At 37.8% G+C, this 21,589-nt stretch overlaps 2 protein-coding genes across 3 annotated transcripts in view; both read right to left on the bottom strand.

Annotated features, from left to right (window-relative positions):
* Positions 1–482: 482 nt before the first annotated feature.
* BBS5 (Bardet-Biedl syndrome 5) lies at positions 483–11,234 on the bottom strand. 2 transcript variants are annotated; one of them, XM_064717974.1, is made up of 12 exons: positions 11,119–11,234; positions 9,887–9,969; positions 9,008–9,073; positions 8,128–8,177; positions 7,465–7,592; positions 6,455–6,590; positions 5,366–5,461; positions 4,797–4,859; positions 3,976–4,110; positions 3,781–3,864; positions 2,012–2,035; positions 483–1,901 (listed from the first exon to the last, which is right to left on the bottom strand). In XM_064717974.1, exons 1-12 carry the CDS (start codon positions 11,178–11,180, stop codon positions 1,800–1,802), a joined length of 1,029 nt encoding a protein of 342 aa, XP_064574044.1. In that variant the 5' UTR covers positions 11,181–11,234; the 3' UTR covers positions 483–1,799. The 2 variants fall into 2 exon arrangements, with proteins under 2 accessions (XP_064574044.1, XP_064574045.1); XM_064717975.1 differs by lacking the exon at positions 11,119–11,234 and adding an exon at positions 10,712–10,826.
* A 371-nt stretch (positions 11,235–11,605) lies between these two features.
* LOC135450646 (collagen alpha-1(XXVIII) chain-like) overlaps positions 11,606–21,589 on the bottom strand; it is a 34,083-nt gene continuing 24,099 nt past the window's right edge. The window contains exons 26-36 of the mRNA XM_064719024.1: positions 20,709–20,777; positions 19,939–20,007; positions 19,116–19,196; positions 18,086–18,121; positions 16,949–16,985; positions 16,263–16,820; positions 15,425–15,618; positions 14,749–14,836; positions 14,575–14,664; positions 13,058–13,246; positions 11,606–11,817 (exon numbers count right to left, since the gene is read on the bottom strand). Coding sequence (XP_064575094.1) covers positions 11,606–11,817; positions 13,058–13,246; positions 14,575–14,664; positions 14,749–14,836; positions 15,425–15,618; positions 16,263–16,820; positions 16,949–16,985; positions 18,086–18,121; positions 19,116–19,196; positions 19,939–20,007; positions 20,709–20,777 — 1,623 coding nt within the window. The remainder of the gene's footprint in view (positions 11,818–13,057; positions 13,247–14,574; positions 14,665–14,748; positions 14,837–15,424; positions 15,619–16,262; positions 16,821–16,948; positions 16,986–18,085; positions 18,122–19,115; positions 19,197–19,938; positions 20,008–20,708; positions 20,778–21,589) is intronic.

Genomic DNA, 21,589 nt, shown 5'->3' on the forward strand with positions numbered 1-21,589 from the left:
TTGACATGAGTAAGGACAGCAGAATCTGACCCTCAGTGAGACAGCTATGAGCAAGGTTGCACAGATATATCTTACTAAATATTCTGAAATAGAAATATTATTAATCGAGTAGTCAGTTTTAACTACTGCTCACTTTTTCAGAGTTGCTTAATACAGCTCATTGCTGCAGTCATAAAGATACTAAAAAAACTCTATAACTTTGTATTGATCGCTCTTGTTCTAAGATTATTTTAATACACAACCATATCACATATACAATTTGTTCAGATATTAAGGCTTCGAAATTTTGGGCTGCTTCCATTTGGTTTTAAACCAAACACTACTGTTTAGACATAAAATATGTGTTATTTCAGGTAAAGTTTTGCTTTCTAAAATAATTCAAATTGAAGTCTCCACCCATATGGTAAAATGTTCTTTGAATGTAATGGAAACAGGATCAAAATACAAAATGCAACTACTTGAATGCAAGATTTACAACAATATATAATAATATCAAAGTTTATTGAAGTAATGACTGCTTTTCAATATAGGTTGTATTTCATTAAAGTATATACTTTGAAAGACTTCCTACAAACAGCAGTATTACATTCACACCACAGTTACTTTAACAGTCAGCTGCTGAAACAACAGCTGAGAGGACAGCTCATTTGACTTTTTCCATTTATAGAAAACAGCACAGAGGTTTTATCTCAGTAGAAAACGTAACAGCTGTGTCTTCCTTTAAACAATAAATGACTCATTAACACATAACATCATAAAAGGTCTAATGACTCACAGAAGCTATTTGCATGTGCCCTGTTTTCTAGATCATTGCTTTAAAAAGTGCTCTGGCAAAAACAAACAAACAAACAAACAAACAAACAACAACTGTATGAGGATATCTGGATTACAATTAAAACTTGGAATAATACATGCTGAAAATTTAGCAAAATTATGAGATATGAAAGCTATTATTTGGAACAGAATTGCTTTTGCTTAAAGCTATCAATAACACAGTCAATATGCCTACATACAAAATGTTCCCTGTACGATGGTATTTCTGTGTTGCAAGTCATTAAACAAGTTATGGAAATGTAATTCAAACAATCATTATGGGAAAGTACATCACTCTGTATAAATACATGAATACTTGAAATTGAGCATCAAACTGCATACCTCACACTGCCCTGTCTCAGGCAGTGGTCTCCACATTCAGAAAAAGAGGAGGCTCCTTTTTCTGACATAGTGTTGTGTAAAATGGCAAGCAGTGCCTGGTCCTGGCAGCCAAAGGGCAATACATGAACAAAGAAGCCATGAAGTTCTAAAAAAAATGGTGGCTACCTGCCATAAAATGGTATCTGAAACAGCATGGCCGAATTTGCGCTGTCAGGGGAGGGAGCCAGAGGGCAATCCTGAGAACAGCAGAGGTTCCAGGTGTGTCAATGGCACTGCCACGCCATTTGGAGGTGGCGTGGAGGGACCCCCGGGTGCTCCCCCCGACAGAGGGAAGGTTCAGGTCCGTGCAGCGGGGACCGAGGGGCCTGCAAGGGGCGGCGCTTCCCGCAGCAGCCTCAGAGGGGCGCTCCTCCCACTGCTCACACAGGCAACACAGGAAACGCACACCTTTAGGCATACAAGGGTTTTGAGTAACCTTTCTTTTATGACATAGCCTGAGGGCCTATTATACAATATTTACCTGCTCTTTAACTTTGGCATGTTCTTTCTCTGCTACTCCGATATTTCTAAATTATCTTCTACAGATCTAAATCCAGCAAGAACAGAGTTTCTCCCTGCTTAAGAAACAAACGTGCCAATCTAAATCAGGTCATTACTTCCCAGAGTCCCTGGAGTGTGAATCCATCTTTCAGCTTCTCTATTGCAAGTCCCAGTTCTTCTGAAAACACAGGCTCCCGGTCATGTTGCTTTTTGAATACATGGCATATGAGAGAAAATAAAAGCAGAAAGCACTTTTTAATTTCATTAGCCCATTTTATCAACAGCAATTTGATAGTATGAAGAAGTATCTCCTTACCTTGTTTTCATCAGCAAAGTAAGCCTGCAAAGGAAAACAAAAGAAAACTGTGAAAACAAGAGTCTAAAAACCACATCTGCTAATAATTCCTTGGGGTCAAAACTGTATTGAGTAGGTCTTCCACAAGAATCCAGTCTACGTGGGTTTTACTTCTATGTTAAAATAATTTACAAAATGCTTCTAACAAGATTTTCTGTTTTGGATTATAGACTAGATACCACTACATTATGGTATTTTTCATTACCTTTGAAATTTCCATCATAATAAAGAAAGACTTTTTAAATGGCAACATTTTTGTATTACATTTGTTACACTGACAAACACTTGATAGGGAATATTAATATGAAGATAAACTGACAGCATCCTGGTATTTTTTTGCCTCATGTGCAGCAGCTTTTACTATTCAACATCAAAAACTAGCTTAAAATGTATAATATCAAAGTTCAGCTGACATCATACTCAATCTAAGAAAAGAACGTAGAGTAATAGAACAACTCATAAACAGAGATGTGGGAAAGAGATACCATCTTTCCTATTCTGTGTGGGTGGAAATTAAGGCTCAAACTTTTAGGGATATCAGATCTCCAAAAATATCCACACTCTAGAAATCTCTGGACCTGCAGGTTCTAGATGTTATTTCCAAAAATGAGCTCAGTCTTGCTTCAGCTGCCCCTGTGGACTGGTGAGGGGCACCAAAGAAAGCACATTCCTGTGGCATCAAGTATTGTGGAATATTGGTGGGTAGCTGCTCCTTGGGTCCTGGGCAACCTGAGTCTCTACAGCAACAAACTTCTCACCATTTTCAGCTTCCAGTTTTTGTTTGAGAATATACAAAGCACAGTTATTTAGTTCAGGTGATAAAGGCACCAACAAAGCAAACAGATCTCCATTTAAGGAGAAGGTATGTCTTCAACTATGCTGAAGATTGAATAAAAATGTGCAAAAATGCAAAGAAGTAAGCCAAAAAACTAGGAAAGAGGGAAAGGAAAAAACAGGAGCTTATCTGTGTTAGTAAGAGGCTGCAAAATTAAAAGGAGTGGAAATAACACTCATGCTAGGCCTGTTAATTTATCACATTTCAGAGACTGGTCAACGTATCAAGGCTAACACTTGAAAACATGTGCCATCTACCTTTGCAGTCAATCATGGAACCAAGTGTTACTGGGTTGCACATCAAGTTTGGAAATTTGTTGAAAGAAGGTCAATCAAGCAACCTAATGCATTTTAAACTAAATTTTCCCAAAATACTGGGAGACATAATAATGTAAAATTATTGCTGCCTTTCTAAAAATATTCCAAGTTTGAATCTTAGATGAATGTTGAGCATATAGATATCACCATCTCTTAGTCTGCTTTAAGAGGAGGTGAATTATTGTTCCAATACAATGTACCTGATTATATTGTACTGCTGACTTTCAAGCCATTCCCGATTTTAATGTGTTAAGGAACTACATACAACAATTCTTTTGAATATCTACTAATATTTCTTTTGAATAATATTTGAATTTTAGTTTGTTCTTAAAGAACAAACTATTATTCAAATATTATTAATATTAAGAATATAAATCAAGAATTAACTAAGAATTCATATATAGAATAAATTCCTGTAATAATCAGGATGTTTAATAAAAGGTATGTAGATGTGTTTAAAATATAGAAAGTACAGTTGCACTTATCTTTAACAGAGGATTACAGCTGTCCATTGCTTAAATCTGAATAACCAAACAAGAATGATTCTATTTTTCTGGGTTTTTTGTGGAGTCCCTTACCACAAAAGCATCTGTATGTTCATCAGCTTCTATTTCCACATCATCTGGAACCTGCTCCACTGTTAGGTCTTCAAGGGGTTGAGGCTGCAAATTGTAACATTGTAGTAAGTAAATTCACATATCTAATATATTTAATATATTTTTATTATTGTTAACACAGTATTGTATGTATTTTAAAATAAATAAATGGAGTACCTTTTCTTCCATTTCATAATCCACTCCAAATATAGGATTAGCTGAATAAACTTTGTGAAGCGAATTAATTTCTTTCACTGCCTCCTGTAGTTTCTCTACAGGGTCTATTTTAAAACCAAGTACATATCCTCCACTCTACAAAACAGAGAAAAAAGACAACATCTGTTTATTAGTCTTACTTTTTAAACAATTTTTTCTCCTTGATAGTGATTTCCAGTTAAATGACAGCAATTTTCAGCTTGCTGAGAAAACTTGAATCACGGGTGAAATAACACAATGACAACGCTTCTCTATGAGGTAAATAAACTTTTAACCATTAACCCATTATATAAAAGGGGAACAAACTCCTTATACAGAAAACCACAAGCAAACAAGGGTGGGACAAATTCAGAAGTGATATTAATGATTTATTCCCAGCTATTCAGCAAATGCTGAGTCTCTTAGGTCTTGATGCTGTTATTAAAGAAGCTTTCAGATACACAGAAATAATGAAAAAGATTTAAAAGAGTGGTCTTAATTAAGTAGAGAATTAATTAGATCCCAAAGATAATCTGTGAGAAGACAGTGTATTTGAGAGTTATAAGCTAGTCATGCTGGCCTATTGTGGCTTTGCTTAGAGAAACTGTAACTCCCAACAGCCATATTGACCATAACATACTCTTAAAGCAGTGCAGAGAACTTTCTCAGTTTTCACAAGGCCACACAGAAGAAATGCTCTATGTAACTTAAAGTAGACCCATGACATCTCAAAATTAGAGAAATACTGTATATATGTATAATAAAAATGTAATCAATAGAAAAAGGATATTAAAGCTTCTTACCTGCTGAGAACTCTCTATCACAAGAGCCAAGCCAAACTTTGAGTCTCTCATTTTTATTGAACGCTAATGATAAAGAGGTATAACGCTGTTAAAAACTTCCTAATTACTGGGTAAATATCTCATTTCAGTTTCTTTTTTACAGTGTAATAATTACAATTACTGACTCTGGAAGCTTGGCTACCAGCATTCCCTCCCATTTACCATTACAAATCTGAACCCCTGAAACCTCAGGGAAAAGGGTTTTATTAGAAATGGTAACAGTGGTAACAGTAAATTTCTGAACATCAGGTTCACAGATCATGAATCCCAGTGTATGTAGGTGGCATGAAGCATCAGAGTAAATATTAAAAAGTTTGAAATACAAGCCATTTTCACCACCTGTACCTGCCCAGGAAATCCTCCAACTAATCTGGACAGAAAAGAAAATATACCCTGTGGCTGATGCTGGAAAAACTAAGTTCCTCTCTGAATGAGAGATATGAAATAAAATTTTGGTAACCTGGGAGTTTTAACCAAAGACTTGAATATATGCTGTTTTATTTTGAAAACGGTTGTTGTAAGATACTTACAATTTGTAGATATGGTATGCTGACATTAAAGCTGTCATTCATATTTGCATGCCAAACTATTCTCACATTAGTAATAAAAAATGTTCCCAAATTTCCCTGTTAAAGAAAAGTTATGTTAGAATTGCTTTAAGGACAGAGCTTTTTTCCCCAAACATGATGATTACTGCTATCCACTCACATATAAGCAAGACACAGCTTCATATTTTATTCACTAAAAGCCTGATTCTTCCCTACCAAACCCAGTTGAAATGTTTCTATTGATTGCAAGGGAAGAGGATCCTATCTTTAAAGGCTATGTGAATCTGAGTAATGAAAATAGCAGTGAGCACCTACTACTGCAGCAAAGCTGGATCGAGTCACAGCCCAGCCAAGCTCATGGCAATGAATACATGAAGCATCTGAGTGTTCTTAACTGTACAGATCTGCAATTGGCAGAAAGCGTAAGTATAAAGGCATGTGGGTTAAACTTAGGTAATTGAGGAGACGTGTGCCAAGGGAATGTAGAGGAAAGAACTTTTTAGCTTGTCAGAGTGGATCATATTTCTATTCTGGACTAAAATTGCACAGACAGAAATATCAGCTCCTGTTTTGTTTCACTGCTCTGGGAAATGCTTGCAACTAGTGCCCTGTAAAATAATAAATGCTTTCTATTTTTATCTTAAAGTTTTTCATTTTTTTAAGACACGGAATCCCTGCCAGTATTTTCAATTTTCATTAATCAAAAGACAACATAATCTTACTACAGTTTAGTTAAAGCTGCATGTAAATACACAAATATTAGCAGAGCACTTCAGAAACATGATTTTCTTTCAGTATCACACAGAGCTTTAGACTCCTAAATATATCTTTTTAACAAAAATTGTAGATCTAGTTCCTTGCATATTAGACAGGTCATGCAGACTTCAGGTTACCAAAAGGAGATTTTGTTGTAGTAAATATATGGGATCAGTTTCTCTGCATGCATCAGCTGATGAACAGCATTAAGGGTAATTCCTTGGAGGTTACAAAAGTACAGGAGTACAATTGCTAGATGAAAGCTGAAACATTTTAACTTTCCTGTAGTCAACCTATTCTGATTCTTTACCATACCTGGTCACTTGATAAATTCCAAACTCCATTGACTTTATCATAGATTTGTTCTTGTGGTAACAATCTCAGTTGCTTGTTTTGAATCAATGCACTTCTCAGCTTCAGATCACGATACATTTTGGAAGTTTCATAAGCTCTGCAAAAAATATAAAATATGTATTAGTTTATAAATAGTTCTGTTTTTCTACTATACTATCTTTACCTTTTGTTTCAGTACAGATACGAAATGTATATTTTCAGCATTTCTTATCACCACACTGCACAAAAGTGAGAGTATTATTACAAATTTTTCAACGTAATTAAGTATATTCCAGCTTTCCTTAATGAAATTATCTTTAAACTTAAGATAGGTTTTTGACAACTTTTTGATCTCCTGTAGTGTTCATGTCTATACTATTTTTTCCTTTTCCTTAAGTCAGTCATCACCCAGCCTCTATTACAAAGCATAAGTTCTCTGGGTCCCATGGTACACATAGCATGGACATTAACAATCCTTTATTTTTCAGTGCCAGTTAAATCACAAAGATCCAATACATATGTCAGTATTCCACAGCTCTCAAATAGACACCCATGGCAATGTATTCTGCACACATTCATTCAGATGACTTGTCTTTACATGGGAAGCATACAGTGTTTTGTAGTCAATGAAGAGTTTGGACCAGGATTTAACTCTTCATTTCCTTTACATGGAATTACAGGAAATTATTGCAGACACAAATTATAGCCAGAAAATGCACACTGAAATTAGCTCCATTATACTCTTATTTGTTCAGATAGTTTATACACACGAAATGTATAAATTGTGATCAATAACTAGCGAAATACACATTAATTTTCATTATATGCAGCTATCTACTAAAATTTGTGATCACACTTCTTCCTTCCAGAGATTGTTCTCTTTAGGGAAGGTTTTCTGCATGTTGAATATGGATAGTCATATATTGTGTCTATCAGCAGTTGTAATCCCCCATATTTGAGTCCTTGATCAAACACTATTTTAAGTACACTACCTGTGCACAGCAATAACTGAAGTGAAAAGTCTGGGACTTCCAGGAACAACATTGGTAAATATGAACTCAAAGCGAGTATTGTTACATTTAGTCAATATATACAGAGCTTCTGTCTGCCCTCGTAATTTCTGTAAGGAAAAAACAAAATTTTACATTTCTGCAATATAGTAACTTGATTGTACAAATAATATATACTAAATAATCTTCAGATATTGTCCAAGTTATTGTTTTAGACAGTGTTTATGGAGGTGTAACCCTGATTCTACCATTAATCTATTGCTGTCTTCAACTGAACTTATTTTTCTTTTTGACCAACTAGCAGTTCCATCAACAGTAAAACTAATGCAGCCAGCCTGATCTACATTCGCAGTATCATGACTGAAACTGTATTTTTGGTTCTGTTATCATACGGTTGCCCAGGAAATCTACATCATCTTCCTGCTAGTTCTTTGTGGCAGGTCAAACAAACAGCTTCACAGTTGCATGCAATTCCATTCAGGTTATGTATTTGAGAGCTCTCCACTTTAAAAAAAAACCCTTTTGTTACTATTCTTTACTGTTCTTGCAAGTAAACTTTCAGATTACTGTTGATACAGTGCAGTAAACATAAGCAAATAGTTACAGCTTCTTTTATTATTTTTAAAAGTACTTTTTGGAACTTACTGAGTTGGCAGTTCTTGTAGTTATATTTATAACGCAGTTGTATCCGACAGCTTAAAAGTCAAGGGAGAAAAAAACATTGTTTTGAGAACAAGAAAAATAACAGTCAAAATTACAAAGTGTATCACTGAATTTTTTAGTGCAGCTTTGGATGCTATGTCTGAAAATTACACTTTGTGGTTAATACTCTGAGTCCTCATCACAACCCTGAAGACTAATTTAAGCTAGAAAGGATCTTGGAAGGTTCTTTGGTCAAGTGCTCTTCTCAAATCAGGACCAATTCTGGCTGCTCAGTGTACTATCCAATGCAAGAAATACTTCCACAGAAGGGGATTGCACACTGAACACTGGAAATAATTTGTGCACAAAGGAACTGCTAATCCTGCCCCTGTTTCAGCACTTTAAATGAAATATGAGCAAAACTCTCACTGCTCGTACAGTTTTAACTCATACAGTTAAAATGGGAAACTTATCCAGAGTTTACAATACTAAAACTGGAAAGGAAAGTACTTGAGGGGAATAAATAGAGAAATGCAGAATGTGAATAAGCAGGTGGCAACAAGAGCTACAAGTAAAGCAATGTATGATGAAGCTCAAACTTTTTTTTCTAAAAAACCACATAAATCCCACATTGGCCAAATGAAAAACATGTCTGAAAAACTCTTCAACTTCTTTTCTAAGAAATTAACATAGAATATTGAATATTACTATTTTGCTATGAATTACCATCTCCCTTCCAATATTATAAAGAGATTCATTAGTAACAGTTTTCTGTTTCAGACTTCCCAGAGCAACACAGCTATACTTCAGCATTCTGTACTGAAATCAATACTGGGTGAAGGAACAGCAAGGCACCACAGAGGAAACAGAAGGTAATACTTACAGAGGTTGACTCTGGGCAATGACAGTGAGCGCCAAATGATCCGCAAATTTGTCACAAGCAGCTTGCCTGGAGATAAAGAGTGTAGCTATTTTTAATCTAAATAAATTCCATTAAATAAAATGTTCTGAAACAACAGGATATTCCTTCTCCTTGATGGGAAAAAGAAGAAAGCACAGGACACTCCACCAGAAAAATCACTAAACCACTAAACACTTAAATGCTTAAAATGCTAGCAGAGATAATCCAACAAGGAACAAATTAAACAATTTCAAATATATACCAGCATTCCTCAAAATCAAACCAAGAGCAGTTATTGATTCCAATCCAGATGCTTATAGCAAAAATGTAGACACAATTAGTGCAGAACTGCTCTGGGGAGGAGAAGGGGAAGGCAGTGAGTTAACTGGCACAGCAGTGTTCATGAAAAACCTCACCCCTTTGCCATATGCAAATTTATTCCATTCTGGATCCTGGAGAGCAGCACATCCAACCCCCTTGAAGGGTCATCTCAGCATGCTGGCAGCTTCAGCCCCTGCCCACTACGTATTCCTTACTTCAGTAAGTTAATTCCTTACTTCAGATTCAGTTAAAAACAGGGTGGGACAAGCTAAGCATTAAAGAGGATTACAGCAGAACAGCACCACACTGTTTATAAATGGATTGTTCCTACAAGGCTTTCAATTCTAAGCAAATTCTGAGACAAGAATCACCTTCCTACAACTTTAAAAAAACATTCCAAGGCAGATCTGAGAAACAGGCAGGATCTCTTCTGTGCAACAGAGCACTGACACAGAGTTCAATGGGAACCTGCCAGGGCTTTCATAAACCTACACAGGTTAAAGAGTAGAAAGTTTACAATTTCCCTGACTATGCAGTTACCTCTGTCTCCGTTGTTTCCTTTGGTATCTTCCACAGACTCTAAGCAGTCTATAAGGACCTCTCCAGGTCTCATTTTCATTTGTCTAAAAAAAAGGAAAAATAACTTATTTTCCAAAAATAAGGCCATTTTTATTTCTCTGTTTTGCTTTCCTCTATTTTCTGCTCAGTACATAATGCAATGAAAAATCCACACATGCACACAAATCAACTTTACATATCTGAAATTATCACTACATTCACAGATGAAAAATATGAATATCTTTATGATTACCTTATAACAGTAAATAAATAAATAATTATGTAGCGTGACCATGAAAACTATACCCCAAAATAAGGACAAAGTGTGTGGAAATGGAGGAAAAAGCAAAAAAAAAAAACCCACTTGCATTCACGTAATTTTTAGGGGACTGAGTTTATTGCCTCTTGATGTAGATTCGGGTCATAAGGAGTGGAGCTAGGCTTAGGAAAGAAGAGATTCCAGCAAAAGAAATATCAGATGTATAAGGATATGTGAAATGCTCTGCTAAATTTTCCACAAAGGGTGTGGTTTGACTTTTTGTTTGTTTGGCTTTTGGCTTTTTTTGTGAGGTCTTATATTTATTTGTTTGTATTATTATTTTGCTTTATTTAACTGATCTAACCACTTAATTACATAACAACCGATGCAGTGTGATTTTTTCCTGTACTTTAGTTGTATTGTCAAAAGCGGCCAAAACTCTCCATGTATGGCATGACAGAAACAAAATGTATTATTAAGACACGACTTAGACACGACTTTCGTGAAACACTGCCCAGCCGCCGCCCCGTCTGCCAAGCCCTGCTAACCATGAGTGCCACCGTCCCCGCAGACACACGCCTTCAGCTTGGTTGTACTTCTCAGTGCTAGAAAAGCTCAGCTGGGAAAAGTATAGCCCCTTCCCTCAGTCCTCCAGTGTCCAATCTTTTGTTTTGTTTTATTTTCTTTTTATAGATTGGAAACGGTGCGTGGACCCCACCCAGCAAGCACTGACCGCCCCGCCCCGGCCCGCCCGGCCAGGTGAAGCCGCCGTTGCTCCGCGGCCGCCACACCGGGGCGCTCCCGGCACACGCTGGGCGCTCCCGCCGTGCACGGCGCCCACACCAGCGGTCGGCCTCAGCCGCGGAGGCAGCGCTCAGGCAGCCGCCTGTCGGCGCCGGGCGGGCCCGAGAGCGGCGCTGTGAGGGCAGGACGGGGCCGGGACACGGACACTCACTGCGGGGAGATGTCGAAGCGGACATCCCTGTCCTCCCACAGCACGTCCAGCACCCCGCTCATGGCCGCCACCCGCCCCGACGAGTCCGCGCGCCGCCCTGGCAACGGGGTGGGGGAGAGGGTGGGTGGAGTCTCGCGCCCCCGCGGCGGCCGGGATTGGCTGCGGCGCCGCACGCGGGGAGCGCGCACGCACTCGCGCCCGCCCTGGTTCCTCCCCCGGCTCGGCTGAGGGGCTCAAACGCAAAACCTGAGGGGCCGTGGCGTTCCCGGTAGTGCAGCCTTGAGCTCTGCGGATCTGTGGGGCTGAGTGTTTGTTTGGTGGTTTTGGGTTTATTTTAAAATAGATGAGGTGTGTCATTTTTAATCTGGAATGACTTGAAAACTGTATCCAAATTTTAATTGCAGTGCCCTGCCACTTTAAAATTAAAAAAACCCCAAGAAACTGCAAATAAGATTCATAAGAAAAAAATTTGATTTTAGTTCTTCCCCTAAAGCTTGTCCCTGGGCTGGCGAGGAGCCCGTTGCAGCCATCTGGAGATGGACACCAGCTGGATGAAATAGAGCAGCGGGCGGGAAATGCCCCGACCTCCCTGTGGGCCCGTGAGGAGAGGGGCTGAGGGTTCCGAGAGCACAAGCGGGGAGGGTGTTTTAGTTGAGGCCAAACTCCGCTTTTTGTTGGTATGCTTGACGTTACCATTTGCTCAGGGAAAAAAAAAACTAAACAAACCACACAAATCCAACTAAAAATGATCAACGAGTGCATAATCTGAGATGTTTGGCCTTGTTAAGGGCTGTGGCAGAAATCTGCTTATGAGAAGCACACGACACAGTGAATGTCATTTAGCTGTAAGTTTTTAGTCCTGTAAATGTACCATCATCCATTTTCTGTCCTGGCAGTAAAACCAACAATGTTTTATTAGAAATAAGCTTTAAAGTATATTAAATAACAGGAAATTCAACATATACAAGCAGATATAAATGTAAAAAGTAATATCACAGTGGCAGACAATAAACTGTGCTGTTTAATGTTTTAAACATAAGTTTAAATAGTTAGGAAGATGAAAATATTAAAATGCATTTAAAAATTAGACTTGGCTTTCAGAAGAGAAACACATTGGAAGGACCATTTTAGACATGAACTAACCCAACACAGTAATGCCAGTTATTGGTATATTCACTCATAGAAATCTGTCAGTGTGTTTTAACTGTAATTGTCGTGGATCTTGGCTAGCTCATAAAAACTGAGGAGAGTTTACTGAAAACAAAAAAGGATGAAATGTACCTTAGGGAAGGTGGGTAACTGAACCACCTCCCTGTCTTGGGACCCAGAGAGCACATAGGCCACAAGTTGATGCATTTGTTGTATTTATCTGGATTAAGTAGTACTGTGCATGTCATTTGGAAGTTGATGTTTTGTGCTTTAGATAGTAAAATACTATTTGTGAGAATAGTTTCATTTAAAAGAAGTGAAGCTTTCATTGCAGAATCCATGCCAAATATTAGATTTCCATAACAAAGGGAAAAGAACTTACATAATGACCAAGTATTGGTTTCCAAAGCAATATATGTAGTTGAAAATAAGGTCTAGTTAGTGATTGTACAATGCTAGTATTTAAAGATCTAGGTGAAGGAAGGGCAACTGCTATGACAAATGCTACACTGGTCTAACTATAACTGAGTAAAAAAGGAAATTTTGTACTCCTGATACTGTTGAAAATTTGCTATTTTGGTATAACCCCTATGCCATAGAAGAAATACTAAAAGTGTTTAAGTATGCTTGCATAGGTAGACTTTTTTAGTTAGTGTGCATGTGACTTCTTAATGTTAGCATTCTATAAATTATTTGGTTTGATTTTAGATACCACGCTGGATACTTGATAAAAAAGTCGAACAATCAATAGCTTCAACCTCATCATTTTATTGTAGAGACTAATTGCTACCTCCAGAAAAAACTACACAAGCCTGTGTGCATTCCTGCTCAGACTCAAAGCGGTTGGCATTTCCCTGGCAGCCCCCATACCAAAACTGAGCACAGGCATTGGCTTGTGTGTCATAGTACCATCTGATTGTGTACGCACGGCACGGCCCTTGCTCCAGCCGCAGCTGGCAGCGCAGGCCCGCAGGACTTTCTGAAATGAAAAAAAAAGAGGAATAGAAACCATTCCGTTTGTAAACATCAATTATATTCCATAGATTTTACCTTTAAAACTTTGGTTTTTGTTTTTTTCCTGCTAGTCTTACACAATAGTTTAAGATTCACTTTTAGTTCTAAAGATGTTAATATTGAAGACAAGTTATAAGTGCATCTTGGTAGTCAAATAAACTGTTCCTTTACTGGCATGATTCCAGTAATTCCAGAAATAAAAGTATTATGGCTCCACATACAAAAAGAGCGAACTATAAGAATATGATAATTTTAAAACATATTTTTTGAAATCTGATTACATTCAACCAGTCTTGTGAGCAAGCTGAAATTTTAAGCCCAAGAGCTGTAAGCTAGTTGCATCTGCTGCATCCTTCTGTATTACATTAATTTTCCTTCTGGTGTGGGAGAAGGGACATTAAATACTCAGAAGAATATAAAACTCTTGTTTTGCTTTTGTGGATATTTGTGCTGCTTATCCAGTAAAATGGTAGGAATCATGTACATAAGTTTTGAATTTAAAACTCCTACAAATATGGATTAGAGGACTGTGACATACTAATTTAGTCTCACTCACCTTAATAACATCATAAGATAGAAAACATTTTTCTGTGAAGTTTAATGTTGTGACTAATATTTTGTCTTTTGCAACTGATATCTTGTCACTTTTTTTTGAAAAAAACATTAGTGCCAGAGACTGAATAAGTCATGCCACTGTTCCCAGGAAACATTGGGAACAGGTTTTTATCTCTCTCTTCTGTTGCTCCATCAAAATACACTATTACTGAAACTGAAAATGCCCCAAATGATGAACAAAATACATTTGGACATTTCACATAAAAAGAATCAACCCTTTAAGTACTCAGCTAATTATTATACTTAAAATGACTAAACACTGTTTTTTTCCTATTGCTCCTCTGAAAAAGAAAACCATTCTTTCTGTCCAATTCTGAAATCATTGTCTTTGCCTTTAATGAAGTCTCCCCCTGTGTAGACTGCCCCTCCTTGGCTGATGAATGACCTGCTGACTGGCCTACCCTCAGTGAGCACTGTGTTCTCCTTTGGATGCCCTCAGGAGCTGCCCCTCAGGTTGCAGACAGCCTGGCTTTTGCTTTAAGTGGAGCAGTGAGATCCAGAACTTGGAAAGACAAGAACTGCAACTAGATCTGTTATAAAATCCTGAAACGACTGCTCTTCTACATCACAGACTCACAAAGTCTTTGGAGAATGGAACAAAATTCTCTGACTTAAAGCCTTATTAAAAGTTAGTGCCAGGCAAAGAGGTAACAAAATGAAAAGTGGTCTGTTACCCACCAGGTCTTGGTGTGGGGCCTGCAGCTGAGAGAGATGATGTTATCCCTTTATTGGATGGTGGTTGTTTAGATGAAAATAATGGTAACACAGCTGCAGGTGAAAAAAATCAGAATGAGACATTGATTTTTCGTGAGCCAAAAATGAAAGTGAAGAAATGAATGACAATAGAAATACCTCTAGTGTTTCCTGCCAGCAGGGTTGGCTGTTGTTCTTCATCTTGTTCCTCTTCGTAGGCGTCATAGACTACAGGAGGTACGTTGGTCTGAAATGAGCATTTGATTTTGTTTCTTTCCAGATACTGTGAAGTGTTCCAAAGTGAACAAGCCCTCCATGTGTTTTTCCTTTGTATTTACCCTGGCTTCAGTGTTAAAAACCAGAATTTCAACTTCTCCTGGTTGGTTTACCAGGAATGTTGGCTTATCTAAATGTTAGATATTTTTTTTTTTTTAGTTCAGCTTTCTGGAAGTTTATTTATAGACTTAAAATTATAATCTACAATTGAGTTCAATTACTGTTCTTAGACTTAATTATAACAGTGTAATTGCTTTTAATATTGTTATGATTCACACTGTGGCATGAATATTAGTGTATTAAACAAAGGAATCCTTGTAACAGTATCAGGAATAAGTTATAGCTATTAGTTAATTGCCTGCATGCAACATCAGAGCTCTTACTCAGAACAAGCAGCTCTGAACATACCAAGTTAAAGTACCTGTCCTGCAGAAAATTAGGGGAAATGGTACAAATTACGTTAGGTGGCACAGAAAGATATATACTTTAAACTTCTGCTGAATTTTCATACCGGAGCTGATGGTTGAGGAAGATGGCCAAGACTCAGAGGACTTTCTGCTGTAGATACCCTGAGTGTCTGTGCTGGCAGTGATTGTCTGTTACCATTGTTCTTCTGAAGTATGTAGTGTAACGAACTTGGAGATACTGACTGGAAGGATTGCCCACTAATGCTTGCACCATTTTCATTATGGTTGTATACTAAGGTGCCATGTTCATCTTCACAAAATTGACTGACTAATTTGGACTCCAGAGCTGTTAAAAAAAATAAATTCGAAAACATATCGTAATGAGAAATTCAATGTATTCTTAAAATTTGGATTACTTATATATGTCGCTAATGTGCATGTAATCCAGAACTCCTTCAGATTGTTTACACACATCTAAGAAGATTATTCCAGATTCTTTGGAGTATGTTCTTTTTGGTCACAAATTTGCCAGCATGTAAGTCCTCTACATGGTAGAAAATACAGGGATCTTAGGTAAGGGTGTTCATCTAAGCTTTGTAATAACTACTATTTGTTAATGGGAAAATAATTGTCTATCTTGCTGCTGTGAATAACCACATGAAAACGGATTATTTTCCCAGGAGGTGAACAAGTAGCATTTATGACAATGGGATTCATTCTGATTTACAGTCAGATTTTCAGTGCATGAGCACTTATTCATCTTAGAAAACTTGTTTAAGCAGCTGTTTTCCTGTACTGGGTGACTGACATTCCCCCATTGGCACGTTGCCCCATAATGTGACACCACAGTCAAAGGGGATCTGTATGTCTAGATTCCTGTTACTTTGCAGCATCAAAGCATATCCACAAAGGTAATGCTTGTCTCCCAGCCTGCCCCCTTGTGAGAAGTGTCTGATGATATAAGGCAGAATAAAAGGTCCCTGGACGCACCTGGGAGGGTGTTGAAGTCATCAATGAGATACATGTGCTCTCCATCTGGGTCTGAAGCAATCACATTCAGCTCCCGCACAAACCCAGCCTGGCTTGGATCTGAAGTATTTACGATTCCTATGGCGTACATTTCGATGTTTGCTGCGTGGGCCTCTCGAACAGCAAGGCCCAGTTTTACAGCTTCTCTCTTGTCTGTTTGGCCATCTGTTAGCACAATAGCCACTTTCCTCACCCCTGCTCGAGCAGCAGAAAATCCTTCCTGGGTGGCTTTGCGGATGGCAGTGCCTGTGTAAGTGCCTTCTCCCATGTACTGCATTTTTCTAATTGCTCGCTTGACATCCTGGCGGGTTGGGTACTTGTTGAGCCCAAATTCTAGGCGAGCTTCTAAACTGTACAGCACAAGGCCAACTCTGGTAGCATTTCTGCCTACAGTTACTCTGTCTACTAAAGCAGTTACAAAGTCTTTGATAATTTCAAAATTTTCTGGTCCCACACTCTCAGAGCTGTCAATCACAAATACAAGCTCCATAGGAATTTCCTTACATTTAATACTGCAACCTACAAAGGAAAAATAAAAGAAACCCAGATCACAATGACTTGATTTGGCATGCTTTAGGAAAAGAGAAGAATGCAAATGTAATGAAAGAAATACAGAATTTGAACATAAAGATTTCCTGAGTCCTTACCACATATCTCTTTTATTAATTTAATGATATCTTCTCTCTGGATGTGAAAAAAATTAAATATTAAAATATTTTACAATTTGCTTCTTTTAAATGAGCTATAATTTTAACACTTACAAATATTTTGTTTATAATCAATCCTTGTGTCCTACAGTGACTTAGAAAAATCTTACTGTTTAACTTCCAAACTTGGGAATGAGTTCCACGTGTTACAATAAACTATTTCATATGCATACAGGAATCAATAACTTGATAACACATTAACATCTCTATCTAAAACAATTAGCTCCTGTTATTTTAAAAAATGTTTTGTGATTAATTGATTCTCATTTAAACTGAAAGGCATATGTATTTTAGCATCTGCATAATATGATATCCCTTTTAAATGTTGTGGAAGCAGAGAAATAGACCCGAGTTTAGGAAGCGTAGGATTGCTTGTAGTGAGCTGACATATGCCAGAGCACCAGTACAGAATGGGAGTTGTCAGCCCTGATGTACCTGGCCCACAATTACCCAGCCTTCAGCAGCACAAAACCCCAAAGCTGCTGCCTTCAGAGCTGTCTGTCAGAGCAATGGGGGCTTCTGTGGCATGTGAACAAAGTGTTTCTCAGAGCAATCATTTGTTACATATATTGAAGTGCTGACAGGACTCATCTGGCATTGAGTCAATCTTTCAAATACAACCTTTTGCTACTGCTTCTCAGCTTTCATCATAAACTGTAGTAATATTTATATATTCACTGACATGCTTTGCTGAATTTGACTCAAATGTGGTACAGGCTTTGCAGAAATATAAATAAGTTCCTAGCATGATAGACCATGACAAGTTTGAAGATCTTTGCTCTTAAATGCTTGCAAAAAAACCTTCCTGCAGCAAGTACACACCTGGGTGATCTAACACTAGCTATAAAAGAACATATAGCAGAAAAATACCTAAAGTCACCAGGAACTTTTAATTCCATTTCGGGATAAAGTAGATAAGAAAAAATCAGAAATCTTTGAGTTGGTTTCTTTCTATATTATTGCTGAGTCGGCTTCTAATCAGAAAGCTCTTTCCAAAATAATTAAAAGGCTACATTTCATCTGATAGTGTTGTTTATATCTTGCTGTAATGGGATTTAAATAATGGAATTTGCTTACTGTTAGGCCTTGGTCTCCCTTTGGTCCCATCTTGCCCTGTAACAGTGATTGCTAATTAAGTTATTGCAATTAGGTAGTAACATTGTAATTCAGAATACAACTTCATCAATACTGTTATTAGAATAATATTTTTCCAACAGAAAGTTAAACTAGAAAACGTGTGGTCCTGATGCACGTGCACTGCCTTGTGCATGTAGTACCTGCAGCCTCCTGAGGAGGTTTGTGGGAAGTGGATGACCTCAGGTGTCCCACTGGGTCACTGCCTGTCAGTTGTCTCTCACTGCTGTCCTGGTTTTGGCTGGGATAGAGTTCACTTTCTTAGTCGCTGGTTAGTGCTGTTGTGGATTTCCCATGGCAATCATGTTGATGACACTCTGTTGTTTTGGTTGTTGCTAAGTGGTGCTTACCCACAGTCAGGGACTTTTCAGTTTCCCATGCCCTGTCAGTGAGAAGCTGCACGAGGAGCTGGGGGAGCAGGGCCAGGAGAGCCGGCCTGGCCAGGCCAAAGGGAAATTCCACAGCACGGAGGGCACTGCCAGCACAGAAACTGGGGGAGTCGGCTGGGAGGGGCCCATCAGTGCTCAGGGTGGGGAGCAGTCTTACTGGGCTTCACCTGGCTTTTTATGATTATGACTGGTTATTATTATAGACTATTATTTTTATAGGTTCAGTTATTAGACTGGTTTATATCTATCCATGAGTCTTTGGCTTGTTAGGTGGGTTTTTTTAACTTTTTTTTTCTAATTTTCCTCCCCATCACACCAGTGTTGGGAGGTAGATGATGGAGTGGCTGTGTAGTATTTAATTGCTGGTTGAGTTCATGACAACTGCCTTAAGGAAGAAACCACATCCATCTGGGAAGTGGGGTATTAATCAAGTAAGTGTCTTCTTTGTGCTTTTAAAGTTTTTAATAGTTTCAGTTTCTTGAAAGTTTCAGATGATATGTAATTAAAGAGAAAGAAGAACACACAACGCAACTTTGTTTCTGAGTGGTTTACAAAAACATCTGCGATAAACCTGAGTTACTCACAGGTTCTCCAGATAAACCAGGGTCACCCACATCACCTTTTTCTCCTTTTTTCCCCTTGTCACCTGTAGCTCCTCGATCTCCCTTTAAAACCATGGTGGTAAGCAGACAGAAATTGTAAGTCAGTTTTTGTTACACTTTTCAAATTTCTCTCTCATAGCCTTTGTTGAATGCACATTAAGGTTGTGACATAAGTTAGACATCTTTGTTAGAGATCATTTAAACAAATTGGTACTTTGTGAATTTCATTAATAACTTGTAGTATTGGCTAAGCATTTTTATGGGTAAAAATACATGAAGTGGTTTGAACAATGAAGCATCTCAAGCAACTACATGCAGACTGAGAGGTTTTATGGGCTATTGCATGATGGAAATTATTATCTGTGCCTTAGAAAAATAAGATAACACTGAAGAAATTAAGGGAATATCACTCTGAGAAACTTTTTGGCCCAGAAAAGGTGTTTGGCATAGCAAACAGATGCATCTTGGTTTGATTTTTAGTAGACTTAGTACAGCCTTTCTGAGCCATTGTGATCACATTTAAAAAGTGATTCCAGCCCACCATTCTCTTTTTCTTAACATTGATTTAGTTAGAAAATTTTGCATAGCAGATAGGTGAAAGGAAGTGATATTAAATCTAATACTTATTTTAATAATAAAATAATAATATAGCTTCTAACAAAAATATAATCTTCTGGTGTCTGGGGCTCCTTTTACACAGAATTCACATGCCTTCAATGAGAACTGACTGTGAAAGATCATTTGGAGTGTGTTGGCTTCCATCTAGGGCATTATCTCCCTATTATCTCTGATTTAGACATCATACCTTCTCTCCCAGAAGCCCATCTCCAGGGGGGCCTCGTGGTCCTGGCATTCCTTGAATGCCTTGTTCCCCCTAATGATAAAACAGGTAGTGATATTAACCCTTTGTAATCATTCATCACACAGTAATTTAAAATGTTCAAAGGGAAAGTTTTTTAAACTGCATTTTAACTAGGATCTTGAGGCACTTGAGACAATGTAGTAGCTAACTTATATTTCTCAAATACTTCTTCAGTATAAAGATAGACAATATTGAAAACACATATGATCATTATTGGATTTAATTTTAATTTGATTGCAATTTTATTTTTTCTCCTCTTTCCATCCCATTTTATACCTTCTCATTTTGCCTTTATTTCTATCTTTTGAGTCTGTCTGATCTGACTGATGCTTTGGGTAAAAGTGCATATTACAAGGCAAAAAAAACCTCACATTCAGGATGGAGGCTTTTTCTCTACTGAATAGAGGGTAGTACACATAACTAATTCAGACTGTTTCTGTGGCATGAGAGTTGAGGAAGAGGGAGTGGTATTTTTAATTTTGTAAAGGTATCTTTAACTGATAAAAGTTCATTCTTCTTTCCTCAACACACACATGCTTGGGCTAGTTTGCAGCAGTAGACTGAACATACTTTGCAGGTGCTCACATTATCCTTCTCATTTTCTAGCCTGAGGCTCTCTTCACATGAGAAACAATGTGAAATCTCTTTAACACCGTGATGGTCAGATTGACCACTCAGCACAGGTTAATATTGAAGACACTGAGTCTTTTTACCTTAGTTCCTTGAATGCCTTCACCAGGAGGTCCCAGAGAGCCAGGTGGCCCCGGGCGTCCTATGCTTCCCTAGAGGATGTTCAGAATAAAAATACACAAGAAATTGTTATACCACTGTGTAATTTCTTGTCCTTCCTCTACCCTCAAACATGGCTTTTTATAAGTAGTGGGAATAAGGCTGGTTTGCTCTAGCTGAGAAATACTCTTTTTGGCCTTTGTCAGATTTTAATAATCCTGTTTATACTTTGAAGGAGTCACTGGGCTTAATACTTAGTGAACATGAATCACCTTGCTGTTGGAGATATATGCTGCATTGAAGGATGGCTTTTATTGGTGTCACATTGGGGACTCAATTAAAATTTAGGAGAAGATTATTATTGTTTTTTTATCTTTTACCACCATTACACAGCAAGACCTATACAAATACATACTAATGTGGCATTGCAAAGAAACACTTGTTGCTAATTTATAAGCTAGTTTTCAATAGAACTCTAGGAAAAATGTTCCCATTCCGTGTTACTCACAGGAAGCAATCAAAACCCATATAGTACAAATTAATTTTATGTCTGTACTGCTATTCTAGTAACCCTGCATGAAATCCTCAATTTCCTCATTTGTGAGGGTCCCATGGACATGCTGTCTCTTGGTACTAGTGCTGCCTGAGAAGGTGCTTTGCTTCACCACTGCTTTTCTCTGGACTCCACCTTCCTGCCAATGGGAACTGGATCTCAGGGACCAGTAAGTCACGGTGTGCAGGTAACTCCTTATTATGTTGCATAATCTTTGCATCTGACATTGTTGAGTTCCTTTAAATTTACATTCAAACAATTTCTTTTGTATTCAATAGACTTCTAAAACAGCTGTAGAAGCATGAGAGTTTC

This window comes from Zonotrichia leucophrys, chromosome 7 (assembly GCF_028769735.1).
Source record: "Zonotrichia leucophrys gambelii isolate GWCS_2022_RI chromosome 7, RI_Zleu_2.0, whole genome shotgun sequence".
In the NCBI taxonomy this organism is placed as follows: Eukaryota; Metazoa; Chordata; class Aves; order Passeriformes; family Passerellidae; genus Zonotrichia; species Zonotrichia leucophrys.

What these genes read in the sequence shown, in the direction of transcription:
- BBS5 (XM_064717974.1), bottom strand. Translation starts at nt 11,180, where the DNA reads ATGAGCGGGGTGCTGGACGTGCTGTGGGAGGACAGGGATGTCCGCTTC. An exon ending in AGGAAACAACGGAGACAGAG is followed by an intron (nt 9,074 to 9,886) that starts GTAACTGCATAG and finishes CTTTATCTCCAG; the next exon opens with GCAAGCTGCTTGTGACAAAT. An exon ending in ATTGCCCAGAGTCAACCTCT is followed by an intron (nt 8,178 to 9,007) that starts GTAAGTATTACC and finishes TTGACTTTTAAG; the next exon opens with CTGTCGGATACAACTGCGTT.